This window comes from Thamnophis elegans, chromosome 11 (genome assembly GCF_009769535.1).
Source record: "Thamnophis elegans isolate rThaEle1 chromosome 11, rThaEle1.pri, whole genome shotgun sequence".
Classification (NCBI taxonomy): Eukaryota; Metazoa; Chordata; class Lepidosauria; order Squamata; family Colubridae; genus Thamnophis; species Thamnophis elegans.
In genome coordinates, this window is record NC_045551.1 from 34,900,961 (window position 1) to 34,917,155 (window position 16,195).

Consider the following 16,195-nt stretch of genomic DNA (forward strand, 5'->3'; position numbering starts at 1 on the left):
ATCATTGATAAAGGAGAAAATGCAGATGGAAGGGTGCACAGAAGCCAGAGAGCTAAATAGTTAAAAGAAAAGAAAAGAAAACCAGCCAATATACTTTAAATAACATATACTATTGTTGTCCTAGGATTCTTTTTGCATTGAAAGCAAATGTTTTCCCAAAATGATCTTTTTATTACTTGAGGCCACCAGACATCCTGACACCTACAATGGAGAAGTGGCGGAATCAGAACTGGCTTGTCAGGTTGATTAAAGAACTCCTTTAAACACACCTGTGCTTTGCTGATATATACCCCTTCTCTTACTTCTCTTGCCTAAAACTGAGGCTGAGCATTTCATGAAACCATCCCTTGAAAACCTGACTCGGAATCTTTTGTGTGGGTAAGACTTCAGCCGTTAAACTCAGCACTTTCTGTTTGTGAAGCCTGACTGTAGTATCTGTAAGAGGCTACTAATCTCAGATTTTTCTATCCTGTTTTTTTATATCTTCTCCTTTATATGGACTTACACCAGCCTTGCCAACGTCTTTAGAGAAATCTATAGTATCAAAAAAATTAGACTGTTTAATAGTCAAGAAAAAGAAGATTTAAAAAAGCAGATGGCAAATAAGACTACTCTCTTTATCTAGCTTGATTCTGAGAATTTGCCCATCCTGTAGCTAAATTAATATTTAATCTGAAAAATAAGTCTTCTGAAAATGCCCAGTAGTGAATCTTTTCAAATTTTCTATAGTGTATGCATTTAATAACTATCCTTTTTCTCATTATTTTCCATTTTCCCAAATAGTTTAAAGGAAAATTATCTGAACAGTTTTGACACTACTTTTTCCAAGTGAGGTATGGAGATCCAAGGGACAGATACTCTGAAGAGAGATTTTGGGGGAGGGGGGAGGAGCCCTACCTCTAGGGTTCTCAAGAGAAATAAGTTCTGGCAGACATGGAGTTAATGGATGGAGGGCATTAAAGATGAGAAGCAGTAGTTTAACTTGAACATATCTAAAGGAATGCTAAGATGCTTGGCTGGAAATGAACAAATCCCTTTCTAGATTTCCCTTTCTTTCATTGTGTTTGCTTTGTTTCTGGGGATGGCCTCATATTCTCTCTGGATTGTTTTTATTGCTTGCCATTCAGATTGAACATTTACATCTTAGAAAGGCAGCTCCATCCTGCAAATTTATACTTTTTAGAGCTATGTCATGGTTTCCTTAAGATGTGCCAACCAGACCTGCATATAAGCTTCCTGGTTTTCAGGTCTCTCCATGAGAGCACCTGTCCTCTAATACCAGGGCAGCTCAATTTATTCAGGAGCCTTTGCTAAAGGACTCTTGAAAACCTTCTAAGTGTACCATTGTTCTCTCTTTATTAATGTTTTCCATACTTTATCTGGACACCTATATTTTGCCAATTTCAGGAATACCAAATATTTTGGCTGAAGGAAGGTTCTTTTGGTCAACGAGAGAAGCCAAGAACAATGAGTTCACTAGAAGAAATTGAAAACATTCAAACATTGTTTAGCTACCAGCATTCATTTATAACTTTTAAGGTAATATGGGTTAGTATTTCCAAATATGAACACTTAACTTTGAAAATACAAAAGACCTTCCATTTCTCAGCTTCTTAATGGTTTAAAAACAATAGAATCACCAAAGTTTATGTTGTAATGAAAGTTGTTAAATGGCTGCAAGATTTTTTCGTGTGTCTTCTGAGCAGACAAGCTTCATTGGACATCTGTAGCTTAGTTTCCTGGCTCAGATATGCTCTTCTTTTGCCAATAAGAAACTAAAAATAAGTTTATAAAATTTGATTACACCATGATAGGTGTAATAAGGTAAATTCCTTAGTAGGTTTTCATAACATCGTTTTTTATTACCAGATGATTAAAGCTTCATGTTTGTTACAGAATTTCCACATCCTGTGGACTAACATTGATCTCCACGAATAATCTTCCACCAATTTACTAAATAATCTAGTGACTGTATATTTTCCTGCATGTTTTAACTCTAATCTTGCAACAAAAACTAGATGTGGGGTTTCAGGAATGTTTTCTATAATAGATAGGAGGTTCAACATTTATTATTGTATTAGTTTAATTAGTATTCATAAAGCATTAAACAATTTTAACTCTGCAAACTATTGTGACAGTAAGGTGGATAATACTTTTTAATAGTTGTGAAAACAATAGAATCACCAAAGTTTATTTTGCTAAAGAATTTAATGATTGTACATCCTTCTTCATGTTTTTGACTCTACTATTGCAACAAAGTCTATATCTGTCCTATATATAATCCCTGAGTTTAGAAATTTATTTGCTAAATTTGGGTTGAATTTATTTCAGGAAATTTTGAATTCTAAATGTGGGGTCTCAACAGTGTTTATTATAGTAGAAGGCAGCTTCAACATTTATTCTTGTATTGGTTTAATTACTAAAACATTAATTATTCTTTTTTAACTCATTGTTGTGCCACTAAGAAAGAGGTGAAATCAATATTTTTTTCTGCCATAAATGTTTGCTTCCCCAATGGTTTGTTCCCATATTACGGGTATCATCTGTTGTTTTTTTTTTTACTACAGTAAGGTAGGACCATATATTCTTTTCTTCAGCCCACCCCCCCACTTGATTATCTCCCAATAAAAGCATAGAGTACATATTTTAAAAAGTGGAGTTTGTATCATAGTGATATGATGGGATATCTGTCTTTCTGTTCCCCTTTCTTCTCCATCAAGGATGCTGATTTTTTGACTACCTTCCCTTAAGGTAGTCTAAGTTTAAGGATTAAACACATTACCAGCCATGGTCCCAGTAGCATTCAAGGCCAAAATGTTCCTTCTATGAAATGGGGCCCAAGATAAATAAATCTGGTTGCTCAGATTGTGCAGAGTTTCTGCTATTTCTCTCTCCCTCCCTCCCTCTCCCTCTCTTTCTTTCTCTGTGTCATTCTCTCTCTCATTCTTTCTCTCACACACACAAACACACAAACACTTTCTCTCTCTATCTTTGTGTGCACTTGTATGTATAGATTTTGTTTATTATTGGAGTTTTGAAACTCCACTAATAAATTGAACAAAGCCTAGGGTGAAGAAGAAAAGAATATTAGTTGTTTAATATTCTTATTTATTATTTTATTAGTTGTTACTACACCTTTCTCCTCTTGCTCCCAGAGTTGGTAGGGTTGATAATACATGTGCAGCCCTGCTTGATTCGTTCTTCGGTAAACCACACAAATAGATTCTGGGATTGTTGGATGTGAACTGAGAGGAAAGCCATGGCTTTTTTTCTTGCTGTTTCTTCCTAGATCATTTCAACTGCCTGTGAACTGGGTGTCTTTGATCTGCTGAGAGAGTTGAGGGAACAGCTGTCTTCCACAACTATTGCGGAACGCTTGAGCACCAGCCCCATCGGGATGCAGAGACTGCTGGAGGCCTGTGTGGGGTTAAAGCTCCTGACACTGGAGTGCAAAGATGGGAAAGGTAATCTTGTGAGAAGCAGGGCGCAACTGGAATGGCCAACAATTATTCCATAATAGTAGACAATATGTGGCTTCACCTGTTGAGCTTGACCGATCCAAGAGTTTGCAGAAGGGGGAATTCCAGAAATCACATGCCAGAAAGCTGGTACAGTGAGACCTTTGGGTCCTAAATGGCTCAGACCATGAACAATGTGAGTGTTGACTGAGAAATCCGCTAAATCTGCTAAATCCATTTCACTCAGGTCACAAATACATCCTCGGGTGCCGAATAAACATAGCCGCAATGAGAGAGAGAGATTTTTCCTTCTGTGCCATTTTTTTAATGTGTGCGCCTGCGCAGTCTGTCTTTCTTCTGGTCATGACCAAATTTGGTGCTGACCGAAGTCCTGGAACGGATTACAGTCGGCACCTGAGGTCCCACTGTGTGGTATGTAGTAACTGGATTTGTGTCTGTATTTGTATGTGTTGATCACTTTATCACTTTCTTTGAGATTTGGTCCAGTCTGCTTCACAGAACCTTTTGGTCTTCCCAATGTTTTATATCCATTCTTGGAAAGTCATATAAACCAGAAGTAAAACATTGGCATGTTGAGTTGGTGTCCCTGATTATTCCAAAACAAAACCAATGTTGCTTCCAAACCATGACCATTACTGTACTATGGGACTGAACCGATTTTCAAAATGAAATTATATCCAAATTCTAAATCAGATGAAATGTGGAGGGGGAAAAACAGCCATTGCACTTGGCCAAATGACAGGTCCTTGCAGATTGTGTGGCAAGGTTTTCAGAAGAGGTTTACCATTGCCTCCTTCCTAGAGTTGAGAGAAAATGACCAGCCCAAAGAGCTGGCTTTGTGTCTAATGTGACAAAGGACTTATAGTCTCCAAGAAATTTAGCATCATACATTGACCACTACATCAAACTGGCTCTCACATTATTATGATATGCTTGAGATAAATACAGCATAATCTGTTTTTAAAGAAATAGACTAAGACAGTATAGTGAATTGAAAGATAGTTTACATGCAATGATACCAGTATTTATTTATTTTTAGATCTTTATGGAAACACAGACTTTACCAATCTCTACCTGGTCAAATCAAGCCCAAAGTCTCAGTATTATTCCATGAAGTTCTATTCTGAAGTTATGTATCCATCAATGCAACATTTACCTGATGCTGTGAGGTAAAGAGACCTAGCACCGGGCTTCCTGGGAGGAGCCTGCTGGTGGTGGCAGCAAAAAATCAGCTGCCTCCGAATTCCTGGCTACGTACCTGTTTAGAGGATCTTCCATCTGACGTCTTATCAGGTTTTCTTATCCTTCAGGCAAGAAGGAAAGAAGAAATTGTTTTGCTGGCAAATGCTCTTTGATTTTTGCAGCTTTTGTGCTTGCGGGGAAAGGGGGGCTAGCCCAAGGCAGAACGGCTGTCCGTGCTGGGAATTTCAAACTGCCTTGTGCAGGACAAAGTAGGTCTCCCCCACTCAGTTCAAAGTTTTGTTTGATTTAATCTTATCACGAGCTGAAGCCCTTTCCGTGGACAATAATTGTTTATCAACATTTTAGCTTCTTTTCTTTTTCTCCTCCGAAAAATTATTTACTTAGAGGATTTAAAATGGCGCCGAGCAGGCTGGTTTCTCCGGTAATAATGAACACTTTTTGTTAATTCTCACAAGAATTCACAAGAATTCAAAACAAAAGAGATTGCTTATCATATGTTTTGGTTTCACAATAGGCCAGCAGAAGCTTTTTAATTAGTTTCATTTCTACAAAATTTTACTCCTTCATTAACTTTGCTTATCTGGAAGTTAAATGGTGATGAATCTGCTGAACGGTCTTGTTACAATGTTTACTCACTGAAAGTTTTGCCAAGCCTTAACTTCAAAATAAAAGCGGAACTCAGCCTCTTTACTTAAAGCTGCATATTCAGGCAATAGAGTTTTATTAACTGCAGGCAGATAAATTTTGAAATGGCCTCAAAACCAAATATTAACTAGAAGTTGTAAAATTTTTTCCTATTACTATTCAAAATACCAGCTTCAATTTTGTAAAAGGCTTTCTTATCCAGCTGCGTTACAAGATGGCGATTTTATAGCTTCTGCGTTTGATATATGACACACTCAATCAGCTCTATTCTCCTGAAGACTTCTCCTTATTAACTGTTAAAAGTCTATAAATAGTATCCCATTTAAAAGCGAGGGGAGCAGAGACTTTGTTTGTTTGCTTATTTGTTTGTGCGTTTTTTATAATGGCTCCCAAATCGAAGCAGTCTAAGCGTTTCCTTAATAATACATCTCAAGAAATTGTTACAAAATCGCAGCCCTTGCCTCCCACGCCCTCTACTGGAGATCTCTTAACGCAAGAATTTCTTTTTGAAACCCTTAAAGAGTTCAGACAGGAAATTAAACAACTTTTATCGGACTTATATGATAAACTGGACGCCAAGATTGCTCAAACAAGGGAAGATACGATCAGAGTTATGACTGTTATGACAGACTATGTTTCTGAAATGGAGGACAAATTGGAACTTTTGGAAAAAACTAATTCTAATTTGACATCTAAAATTCAAACGTTACAACAGGAAGTTGAAAATGCTCAAAAACAACTTGTTATGATAAATTACAATAAGACTGCGTTTGCAATAAGAGTCAGAGGATTGCGTGAAAAGGAACAGGAGAATTTGAAACAGACCTTTTTTGAGGCTTTCAGACATTCGGTGGGAAGTCCGGGATTTAACTTTGATTGGCAGATTCAAAAAATTTATCGCCAGAACTCGTGTGTAGCAAAACAACGACAGCTTCCAAGGGACATAATTATATATTTCACCACAAGAGAATCCAGAAATGCGATAATACAGAAGTTCTACAATAACAGGCTGCGAATCGATGGACAGGACTTGATTGTTTTTAAAGAAATACCATCTCAAATATTAAGAGCAAGGAGAGACTACACTTTCTTAACTGAAAAACTCAGAGATTCTCAGATACAATATAAATGGGAAGTGCCATCTGGTATCACAGTCACATTTGAGAACCAAAAATATCGTCTCAATTCTGTTTGCGAAGCCCGAGATTTTTACTACAAAACTCTGAAGGCGGGACTTCCTGATTCACCCGGACTTGGAGAAAGACAAGGAGAAGGAGAAGATAAGCAGCGGGACACGTGGCTACAAGGCGGAGGGTGTTGCTTTCCCCTTCCGGAAGGGCAGAAGAGTAAAGAATAAAGATCCAGCTATGCCTTTAAAATACTTCTTAAATCTTTAATTTGAATAAAATTTCAGGACTCCTGTCTGGTATAAAATGACAAAGCTGTATACCGATGAAGAGATATTGAGACTGAAAGAAGCGGTGCTGAATTTGGACATATATTGTATGGGACTTATATAAGACTTGTTTGAATCTTAATTTAAACTGCGCATGATCTATTCTTTGGGGCGAGGAGAGCGGAGATCATAGTTTTCTTGGATTGTGGTTTGGGATGAATGGAATCGGGTGGCGTGGGGTAGATGGAAGGGTAGTGAAAGTTCAATTAGATTACCTTGATCCAGAATGTAAGCTGATTTTTGTATAAATTGTTATTTGAATACAAGGTTAAGAAAGATTATCTGGAGAGTCTACACGAGGGTGGAGTAAATATGAGAGGAGCAATGGATGAGGATAAAATATATATGCGGACACGGGTAAAGGCAGGATGGGAGGTTTAGAATTTATATGCGGAGGCAGGTAAAGACATTGTTTAAGATTTTAAAAATAATGAGAAGCTGAGTTTAATGTTAGAGAGTATATTGACTTCTCTTTCTTGGGGGGGGTTTCCCCCCCCCCTTTTTTTCTTTTTATTATTCTTTTCTTTTTTGTTCTTTATTTTTTTATTATTATTATTATTTTGTAACTTCTAATCTATTTGGTTTCAATATACTCCAGACTTTGCTTGATAAAGAACGATGCCGGGAATGGGACCTGGGAAGTCGGAAGGGGGTCAGGGAGGGGGGTTCAGGGGGTGGGGGGGGGGGAGGGTGGAAATATAGACTCAATTTTCAGAACAATGAATGCACTTGGATACTGTTGCTTTTTTTTTCTTTTTTTTCTTTTCTTCTTTCTTTTTCTTTTATTTTTCTTTTGTTTTAGTACAAAACAAATAGACCAATGAATACTAGAAATACACCGAAGCGAGGTGTAGAGGGAAAGAAGAGGGGGGAATTAAGAGGGAGTGAGAAGGGAATGTAAGGAGGGTGAGATGGTGGGAAGGGGAGAAAGGAATGGCTGAGGGGGAGGGGAAGTAGAAGAGGGGATTGTGGGAAGGGAGAAATGAAAGTTGGAGGGGTAGAAGGAAGGGTGTATGTAGGATAGAAGTGTTATGAGTTGTTTATTGCTTCTTTTTTTTTTTTAACTGCACAGTATTTAAGTGATTGTATAAAGGAAAATGAAAATGTAATAAAAGAATCTTTGATCAGAAAAAAAAAAGAGACCTAGCACCGGACTAGTGAACTAAAATAAATAAAGATAGAGCATGAAAGGGCATCTTATGTTATTTTTACTGACCTGATTTTGCTCCTGACAATTTTCCCTCTATTTTAATTGACTCCATTATTAAAAAGCTTTGCACAAGAGATACTGGAACAGAAACCTAAACTCTAATAATAAAAGCAGTTAGAGTTACGCTATGATGTCATTAAAGTTTATGACTGACAGGTAACATTTTGTAAATAGGAGGAATAGTTGACTTGAATAATATTTTAAGATTCAACAATATTCAGTTAATATTTCAAAGAAATATAAACTATGAAAACAGTGTGATATTTTAATAACTTTTTTAAAAAAAAAATGATATTAATTCAGAATACTGAATACAAAGTCAATAACTTTAAATACATTAAATTGTCATTTATATCAAAACAGTAACTATTAGAGGATTCTGCCTATAAAAACAACTCCCAAAGTTTGGTTATAACTGTAATTTAGATCGCAAGAGGCATATTTAAGTTAAAGTAAAATGAAAAGCAGCAGTTGCAAAGGCAAAAATCCAAAGAACAATTTCTAAGCAATCAAAAGTAAAAGAGCAGAAATCAGTAAGAAAACATAAAACTTTTTTGAGTGCTACACAATTCTTAAAATATGAAAATTTCAACATATTTCTGTTACAGATAATGCTCAAATTCCATAAGCAATTAGGGCTGAATTTTCCATCACTAACTGATGCAATCATAAAGCATGATGTTATGTGACCCTGTGGCTTAGCAATTATAATTCTAGCAGTCTCAGTTGCCATCATTAAGTGAGGAATGCACAGAACATTATGCAAAACCTATATGATTACAACTTACAACTTCCTGCCAGCTTTCCTGTTGACTTTGTTTGCAGGAAGCTGACAGGAAACATCAGAAATTATGATCACTGCATAAATTCTTCAATGGCTTGAACTCCAAGGACCAGTCATTCAATACTGTTGTAACTTTGAATTGTCGGTAAACAAATGGTTATAACCTAAGGACTACATGTGTATCACTCCAGTCTTCATCAGATAGGCATCCCCAGACTTGTTTGCCAATTACTAGTATGACCATCTCGGTTCACAACATTGAAACTCTACAATGAAAGAAACCACTTAATTTAGGAACAGGTCTATTTGACCTAGTCTGGTCCAACATTAATCTTAAAACAAAAAGATTTTGGGGGATATTTTTTTTCCTACGGATCCATCAATAGTGAATTCATAAACCTGAACAACTGAGACTGCTCCTGAAACCTCCTTTAAAACAAAAACATTAAAATAACCCAACAAACTTCTATACTGCTACCTTTTTAATGAAATTACCAGATTATACTGAACTGTACTTGAGAAAGTGAAGGAAAACTGGCTTAATAATGAACTCTTTAGAATAAATTTTGAACTGTGAAAATACACTTCAAAATACAGTAGACATTCAGGATCTACATCTGTCCAAAAAAAAAAAATGTCAGGCTGATTGTTTTGTTCCTTTCTAACTTTTTAAAAATTCTTCTAGGAAAGGAAAAAATCAGATTTTACCAATGTATGGCACTCCCAACGCTTTTGACGTCATTTACAGGTAACATTAAGATTTTAAAGAATGGTCATTATATAAATTGTTTAATGGGCAACTAATCAATATGATTAATCTTCATAATGTCAGTGTTTTTTCTGTCATATTCTTTTTACAATTTTTTAAATTTTATTTAGAACATTAAAATGCAAAATACAAAAGAAAAAAAATACCGTGTTCCCCCCAAAATATGACTCAGTCTTATATTCTTTTGCACTCCAATATAAGTACCAGGTTTTATTTTCGGGGGATGTCTTACTTGCTTACTTTAGGACCACTACAGCCAGGCCTCCCAAGTCGTGACATCTGTTATACCACTCCCCATCTTCTTCTATGGCTGCTCCTGGCTGCTCACAGCCAGATGCCATGTGGTTCATCACATCAGTATCATCACTTAAAGTAGGAGGTCACATGACACATCACACTGGTGCCACTGCTTGTGGCAGAAGGCCACGTGGGTCATTGCACCGTTGCCGCAGCTTGCAGGAGAGGCAGTATGGCATGTTGTGCCATTGCGTACATGAGCAGAAATACTGACATGATGAGCCATGTGGCCTCCTATTACAAGTAGCATGATGAGTGGCCGCAGAAGTCAGTCAGCACCATGACAGGTGTTGGGGCATGGGAGGTCCTAAGGTAAGCAGGTCCAGGGCGCATTGGCAGCTCCACCCTAACCTCCAGCTTGCTTTTTATGCATACACCTTGCCCCACCTCATACAACCAGATGATGGGGTGGAGTAGGCGGGGCTTAACTGGGGCTTATTTTTGGGATAGGGCTTGTATTAGATGCAGGTGTGAAAATCGGGTTAAGACTTGTTTTCAGGTTAGGTCATATATTTGGGGAAACACTGTATTAACAGAGACAAAACAGAACTAGATAAGAATGTTAAAAAATCTGAATTAAAAGAACAAAAAAAGAAAAACACTCATCTTCACTAGTTGAACACTGACAAATCTATTACAACAATAATAACTTCCCCCTTTGCAAAACAGACCCAACATTTATAAGCTTCTACATCTATTTGCAACCCAACTGACCTGCCATTCATATACATATAAAAGAAAAAATAGTTAACAGGTTAAACAACAGCAAAGTTAAAGTTCAAGGCACTCTGTTAACAGACTGTTTTTATAATTTACTCATAGAAAGTCTGAACAGTTTCTTATTTACCACAAATCACGCCAAACATTATCTTTGGTCTGTCTCCTCATTTGTTAAATTTTATTAATGAAACCTTTCCTTAGGCATCTCATTTCCAAAGTTCATAGGTTTCTGTGGTAAATAGATCTACAACCTCCATTGTTGAAACATTCTCCTTAACAACACTATAATTTTCTTACCAAGAAAGTCCAGTCCATCCTTTATCAATTCCATTGTCTCAGAATTCATTATATTTATATTCCTTTCAATCTTGTCTGGCAGGTTTGTATTTACCAAACCAAGTACATTTGATAGCAATAAATCAGGTTTTGTCCACTTGCAAATAAGTCCAACTGTTATTTTCTGCTTTTGAATATTGTCTTGAGTTTGCACAACTGTTATTGACTATTATTATACATAAACAATTTTTGTTTATATATAAAATAAAACCTGTTTCAAATAAAAGAAACCTTCTTTTTTCAAATGCTTCCCAGAAAATCTTATTTCCTTTTAGAAACATTTGAGAAACCCACTCTTTTTTCTTTAAGGATAAGAGAAGCACATCAGGCAAAGCCTAGTGTCCACAATGAAAGGTTTCCCCCCCCCCCCCGAATCAATAATGATTAAAGAAAGAGAATTTTTCCCATTACATATTAAGAAATAAATATCAACTTTTAAAAAAAAAAAGCTAGAAAGAGCAAAAATTATAATATAATCCTGTGTAAATGCAAGTCCAATTGGATTATTTTCACTGCCATCCCCCCAAATACTTTCATTACAAACCTCTTTACGGCTAAAACAAAAGCAATTTGGAATTTAATAGTAAATACTGAAAGGACAAAAAAAAGTTGTAAAAGTCCATCAAGGGGTTATAAAATAGGTTAGAAGTCAACCAGTCATAAATCATAGTAAAGCCACCAAATAACCAGCTTTGGGAGCAAAATCAGCTGTTTGTTGGCAGGAGAAAAAGAACATCCCCATCTTGGGGACGAGTCCATATCTCTGTCATATTATTCAACCTCTCTTTTATGGCACCGGCTATTGTTCTGACATATCTAATTGATCAGGCATTTCTTTTTAATGTACAAAGCACTAGTCTGCAATTAGAACAACTAAATGAATCTGCTTTGTTTCAAAAACATTATAACATTGTCCATTGAAATGGCAGGACTGTTTCATGTATCACATACAGAGTCTTCCCAATTCTTTAAATTCATCATTTAAATGATCCTGTAAAATATACCTTTCATTTAAACATAAACAGATATGTAAAAACAATAATAACAAATTCAGTTTATAAAGTTATATTTAGAGAGTGTTTATTTTAATTCTAGATCAAAAGAAGAGTTACAAACCTCGTGCGGTTTTTTTAATGAGCTCTGGCCTGTCCTAGGAAGAGAAGTGCTTTCTGCCTTTGACCTGTCCCAGTTCCCACTCATTTGCGATCTAGGTGGTAAGTATAACCAGTGCTTTGCCAACTTCTTTACATGTTGGACCAATGCACTGATTGAATTCTTAGCTTCTTTTACAAATCCTCTCATCTGTAACTAGAAAAGGAGGAAACCTTCTAGCAAAACAAAGATGTTGATACCAAATTTGGACAAATACCCCTATTTTAAAGTGGATTAACTAATCACTCTGACATGATACTATATAGTAGAGATATTGGCACAAGCTATTTAAAAATGGGTGACAATTCAGAAAACAGTCTTTTCCTGCCTTTTTTTTAGTGCTAGCCAAGATGGAAGTAACAGAAATCAGAGAATAACAGGCTTATGAACAAGGGATCCAAAAACTGGATTTGCCTGGGGAGCATTTTGGGGGTGCAAAAAACATGACTGAAGATGTTACAGGATTTGGTGCTCTTTGAGATGATGTTTAAGGGTTTTTTTTCCTGCTCAATCTGTATCAAATATCATTTCTCTGGACATTGTGAATATTCAGTGCATCCATCCTTAAGGAATTCTCATAGCATTGGAATTCTCAGTATGAACATTGAGAAGCAATTGGCTCAATATCTGTTCTTTTTCCCCTGTTAGTACTTGTTTACCATGATAAGAGGAGCATATCAAATTTGAAAGATGTTTGTCTCATTTTTTTAAAAAAATATTAGATTCCAATTAATCTGATGTGCAGCGGTAAAGAAATAATAGACAGGTAGCTTCAGGTAAAAAAGCTAGACTTGTACAAAAGTTTGTTTTTCAGTTACGTAATTATGTTTTGTGCTGTCTTTAAGGAAACACTGGTGGCTTAGCTAAGGAATTGATTTCACTCTACCCAAGATGTACTGTGACCATTTTTGACCTTCCTAAACTAGCAGAAGCCTCCAAGAACCATTATTTGCCTTCAGGAGAGACCCGGATCACTTTCCATGCAGGTAAAAGATGTGATGTTCCATGTGGATTGAACTCATGTCTTGCTAAGCACAAGAAGCTTTAGCAGGCAGAAGGGCAGACTGGGTTAGGATGCTGTGATTTTGAAAGGAAGAACAGATTATTCTGTCAGAATCACATGGAAGACATAGTGCTTTATGAGATTTTACTTATTTTTTGTAGGTGATTTTTTAAAAGATCCCATTCCTGAAACAGACCTGTACATTTTGGCCAGGACTCTGCATGACTGGTCAGATGAGAAATGTCTGCAGCTGTTACGCAAAGTTTACCAGGCCTGCAAACCTGGTAGGTATTATTTAAGCACGGAAATTTAAATCAGCTAGGAAACTGGTAAGGTTCACAAATGGTTCAGGTTTTCAATTTCCTGAAATCTAGTATAATTTAAAATTCAAGATCCAACTTTTCTGACCTTTGAATTGGCATCTTAGAATAACTAATTCAATTGTAGTGCTGGAAAAATTGTGGTTCCAGATTAATTCTAGCAGTTACTTCTGCTCTATATCCCAAAGGATTTGTGTTGGTCAGATCAGATTTAAACATATTTTAGTGGCTGTGTTATGAAAAATGTAACTAGTAAGACCTATCAATGTGTCCCTGTAACTCTTTTCTACTTCTTGGCAATATAGCTATCAGGAATCCTTCTAAACGTGTTGTAAAAATGATTGCGTTGATAACTAATAGTCTGTTCATGGTGGAAGAATATAAAAACAAGCCAACTTCCTGTACTTGCCAACAAATTTCAGATTGCTAACTGGTGTTGTAGTTCATGCAGTCCAACCGCATTTACGTGAAAACAAGCTCTTTCCACCTAAGCAGAAAGAAAATTGTCCAAAAAGTAAAGGAACAAAATGTCAGTGATTTTGGAAAACTGCAAGAGAAGATTAACTAGAATGTAGCTTGGATTCATTACAAGAAGGCATTCAACTCCCTGCTGCATGATTGGATAATTCAATGCCTAGAAATAATAGGAGTCAGTAGTAATGTCTGACGATTTGTACAAAGACTAAAGGAACAATGGAAAATACCATTGCTAGTAAGTGGACATAGGGTTTAATATCAAGAGAGGAATCTTTCAGGGAGACCCACTATTACCACTACTGCTTATCATTACCATATTTTTTGGAGTATAAGATGCAACTTTCCCCCCCCTAAAAGAGAGTAAAAATTTGAGTGTGTCTTATACACCAAATGTAGCCCCCCCCCCATCCACTGGCTCCCACCCTTTGGCCTCTGACTCCCAGCAATTTATCTCCTTGCAGCAAATGGAGAAAATGAGGCTTGCAGAACTGGCAATATGCTATGGCAATCCCTGCAGCCTGAAACAGCTGATCATCGGGAGCCCCATGCTTAAACTGAAATTGAAAGTGAAACTTGCTGTTTGCTGCAATTGCTGGGAGCCATTGGCAGATTTTTTTCTTCTTCTGATCAAGCTAAACTGAAATAGGCTGTTTGCTGCAAGGAAGTCAATAACTTTAAATGCCTATAAAATGTTCAAATTATTAGACTTGTTTTGTAAAGACTGCTTTATTATTATCCTAGACAACTTAACAAAATGAAGAAGCTTTTTAAAATAAATGCTTGATCTGAAGAGGCCCACTGCTATTGTATCTTCTTTTAAATAGCAGAGAATAATGTATACTTCCAGAAAGTCACATCAATTTTAGCAGCATCTGTACAAGTATAGTTTGAAATGTAACACCACAAACAGTGTATATATTCTGTACTGTTCTGTTTGGTGCAAGGAGGCAAATTGCTGAGAGGCAGAGGCAGATTTTTTTTCTCTTGTTTTCCTCCCCAAAAGGTAGGTGCGTCTTATACTTCGGAGCATCTTATACTCCAAAAAATACGGTACATTGATTCTTCTGTCAACAATATTGAATAACTCACGCCATGGCTATCAACCTCAAAAACATTTGCCAGGCTTCCTTACCACCAAATATAAATTCTACATTTAGGCAAGAAAAAACAAATGCACAGGTATAGTGTAGATGGTACATAGCTCAATAGTAGTAATTGTGAGAATTACTTATAATCCTATTGGACAATCACTTAAATATAAGCCAGCAGTGTGCTACAGCTGCCAAAAAAAGCCAATGCAGTCCTAGACTGTATTAATAGAAGGATAGAATCAAGATCATGTGAAGTATTAATACTACTTTATAATATCTTGGTAAGACCACATTTAGAATATTGTATCCAGTTTTGGTCACAACAATGTAAAAAAGATGTTGACACTCTAGAAAGAGTGCAGAAAAGAGTTGCAAAGATTATTAGGGACTGGAGGATAAATTATATAAAGAACAGTTGCTGGAATTGTGTATATCTAATGAAAAGGATGATTAAAGTGGCATGATAGCAATGTTCCAATATCTGAGGGGTTGCCACAAAGAAGAGAGACTCATCTATTTTTCAAAGCACCTGAAGGAAGCAATGGATGGAAACTAATCAAGAAGAGAAGCAACCCACAACTAAGGAGAACTTTCCTGACAGTTAGAACAATTAATCAGTGGAACAACTTGCCTTGTTGGAGTTGTGAATACTCCAACATTGGAAGTTTTAAAGAAGAAATTGGACAACCATTTGTCTGAAATGGTATACGGTTTCCTGCATGAGCAGAGGTTGGATTAGAACACCTCCAAGGTCCCTTCAAACTTGGTTATGCTGTTATTCTTTATATAGTGACCTGAAACTGTATAGAAAAACACCATCTGAAATGAAGGATTCATAATATTAATATAGGTATTTTTAATTTTGTTTATTCCAGAAACAAACCTCATCCAATATTCCAAAATTTCTCCAGTTATAGCAATAAAGTTCAGAAATGACCTCTCTGAAAACAAGAGTACTTCTAAACAGGGTATGCATAAGGCCCAGCACAGATGGTTGACATCTATTTTTTATTTCCTTCGAGAAAATTTATTCTCGTTCTTTGCTTTTTTATCATAACTAGGTAGCAAACCAGTAAAAGATCAATGTGATTAGATCTACCTTGAATTCTAGCCTTACGGCAGATAATATGAATTTAACCCTTCCAACTGATTTTCCCATTCTTTTGGATGCTTCCATTCTCTAGATCTGGGGGATTTTGACAGGGTGTGGAGATGTGATATGCCCCAACTACTTATTTCAATGTTGACTCTTG

The 16,195-nt window shown here is 36.4% G+C and overlaps 1 protein-coding gene across 1 annotated transcript; it reads left to right on the forward strand.

Moving 5' to 3' along the window:
* Window positions 1–1,467: 1,467 nt before the first annotated feature.
* On the forward strand, window positions 1,468–13,804 carry LOC116514626 (acetylserotonin O-methyltransferase-like). The gene is made up of 8 exons (XM_032226243.1): window positions 1,468–1,539; window positions 3,290–3,464; window positions 4,519–4,648; window positions 9,463–9,525; window positions 11,995–12,113; window positions 12,897–13,037; window positions 13,216–13,338; window positions 13,680–13,804. The coding sequence occupies exons 1-8, from the start codon at window positions 1,468–1,470 to the stop codon at window positions 13,802–13,804; spliced, it is 948 nt and encodes a 315-aa protein (XP_032082134.1).
* Window positions 13,805–16,195: the final 2,391 nt, after the last annotated feature.

What these genes read in the sequence shown, in the direction of transcription:
- LOC116514626 (XM_032226243.1), top strand. Translation starts at nt 1,468, where the DNA reads ATGAGTTCACTAGAAGAAATTGAAAACATTCAAACATTGTTTAGCTAC. An exon ending in CATTTACCTGATGCTGTGAG is followed by an intron (nt 4,649 to 9,462) that starts GTAAAGAGACCT and finishes AAATTCTTCTAG; the next exon opens with GAAAGGAAAAAATCAGATTT. An exon ending in TTACCAGGCCTGCAAACCTG is followed by an intron (nt 13,339 to 13,679) that starts GTAGGTATTATT and finishes TTGGCAATATAG; the next exon opens with CTATCAGGAATCCTTCTAAA.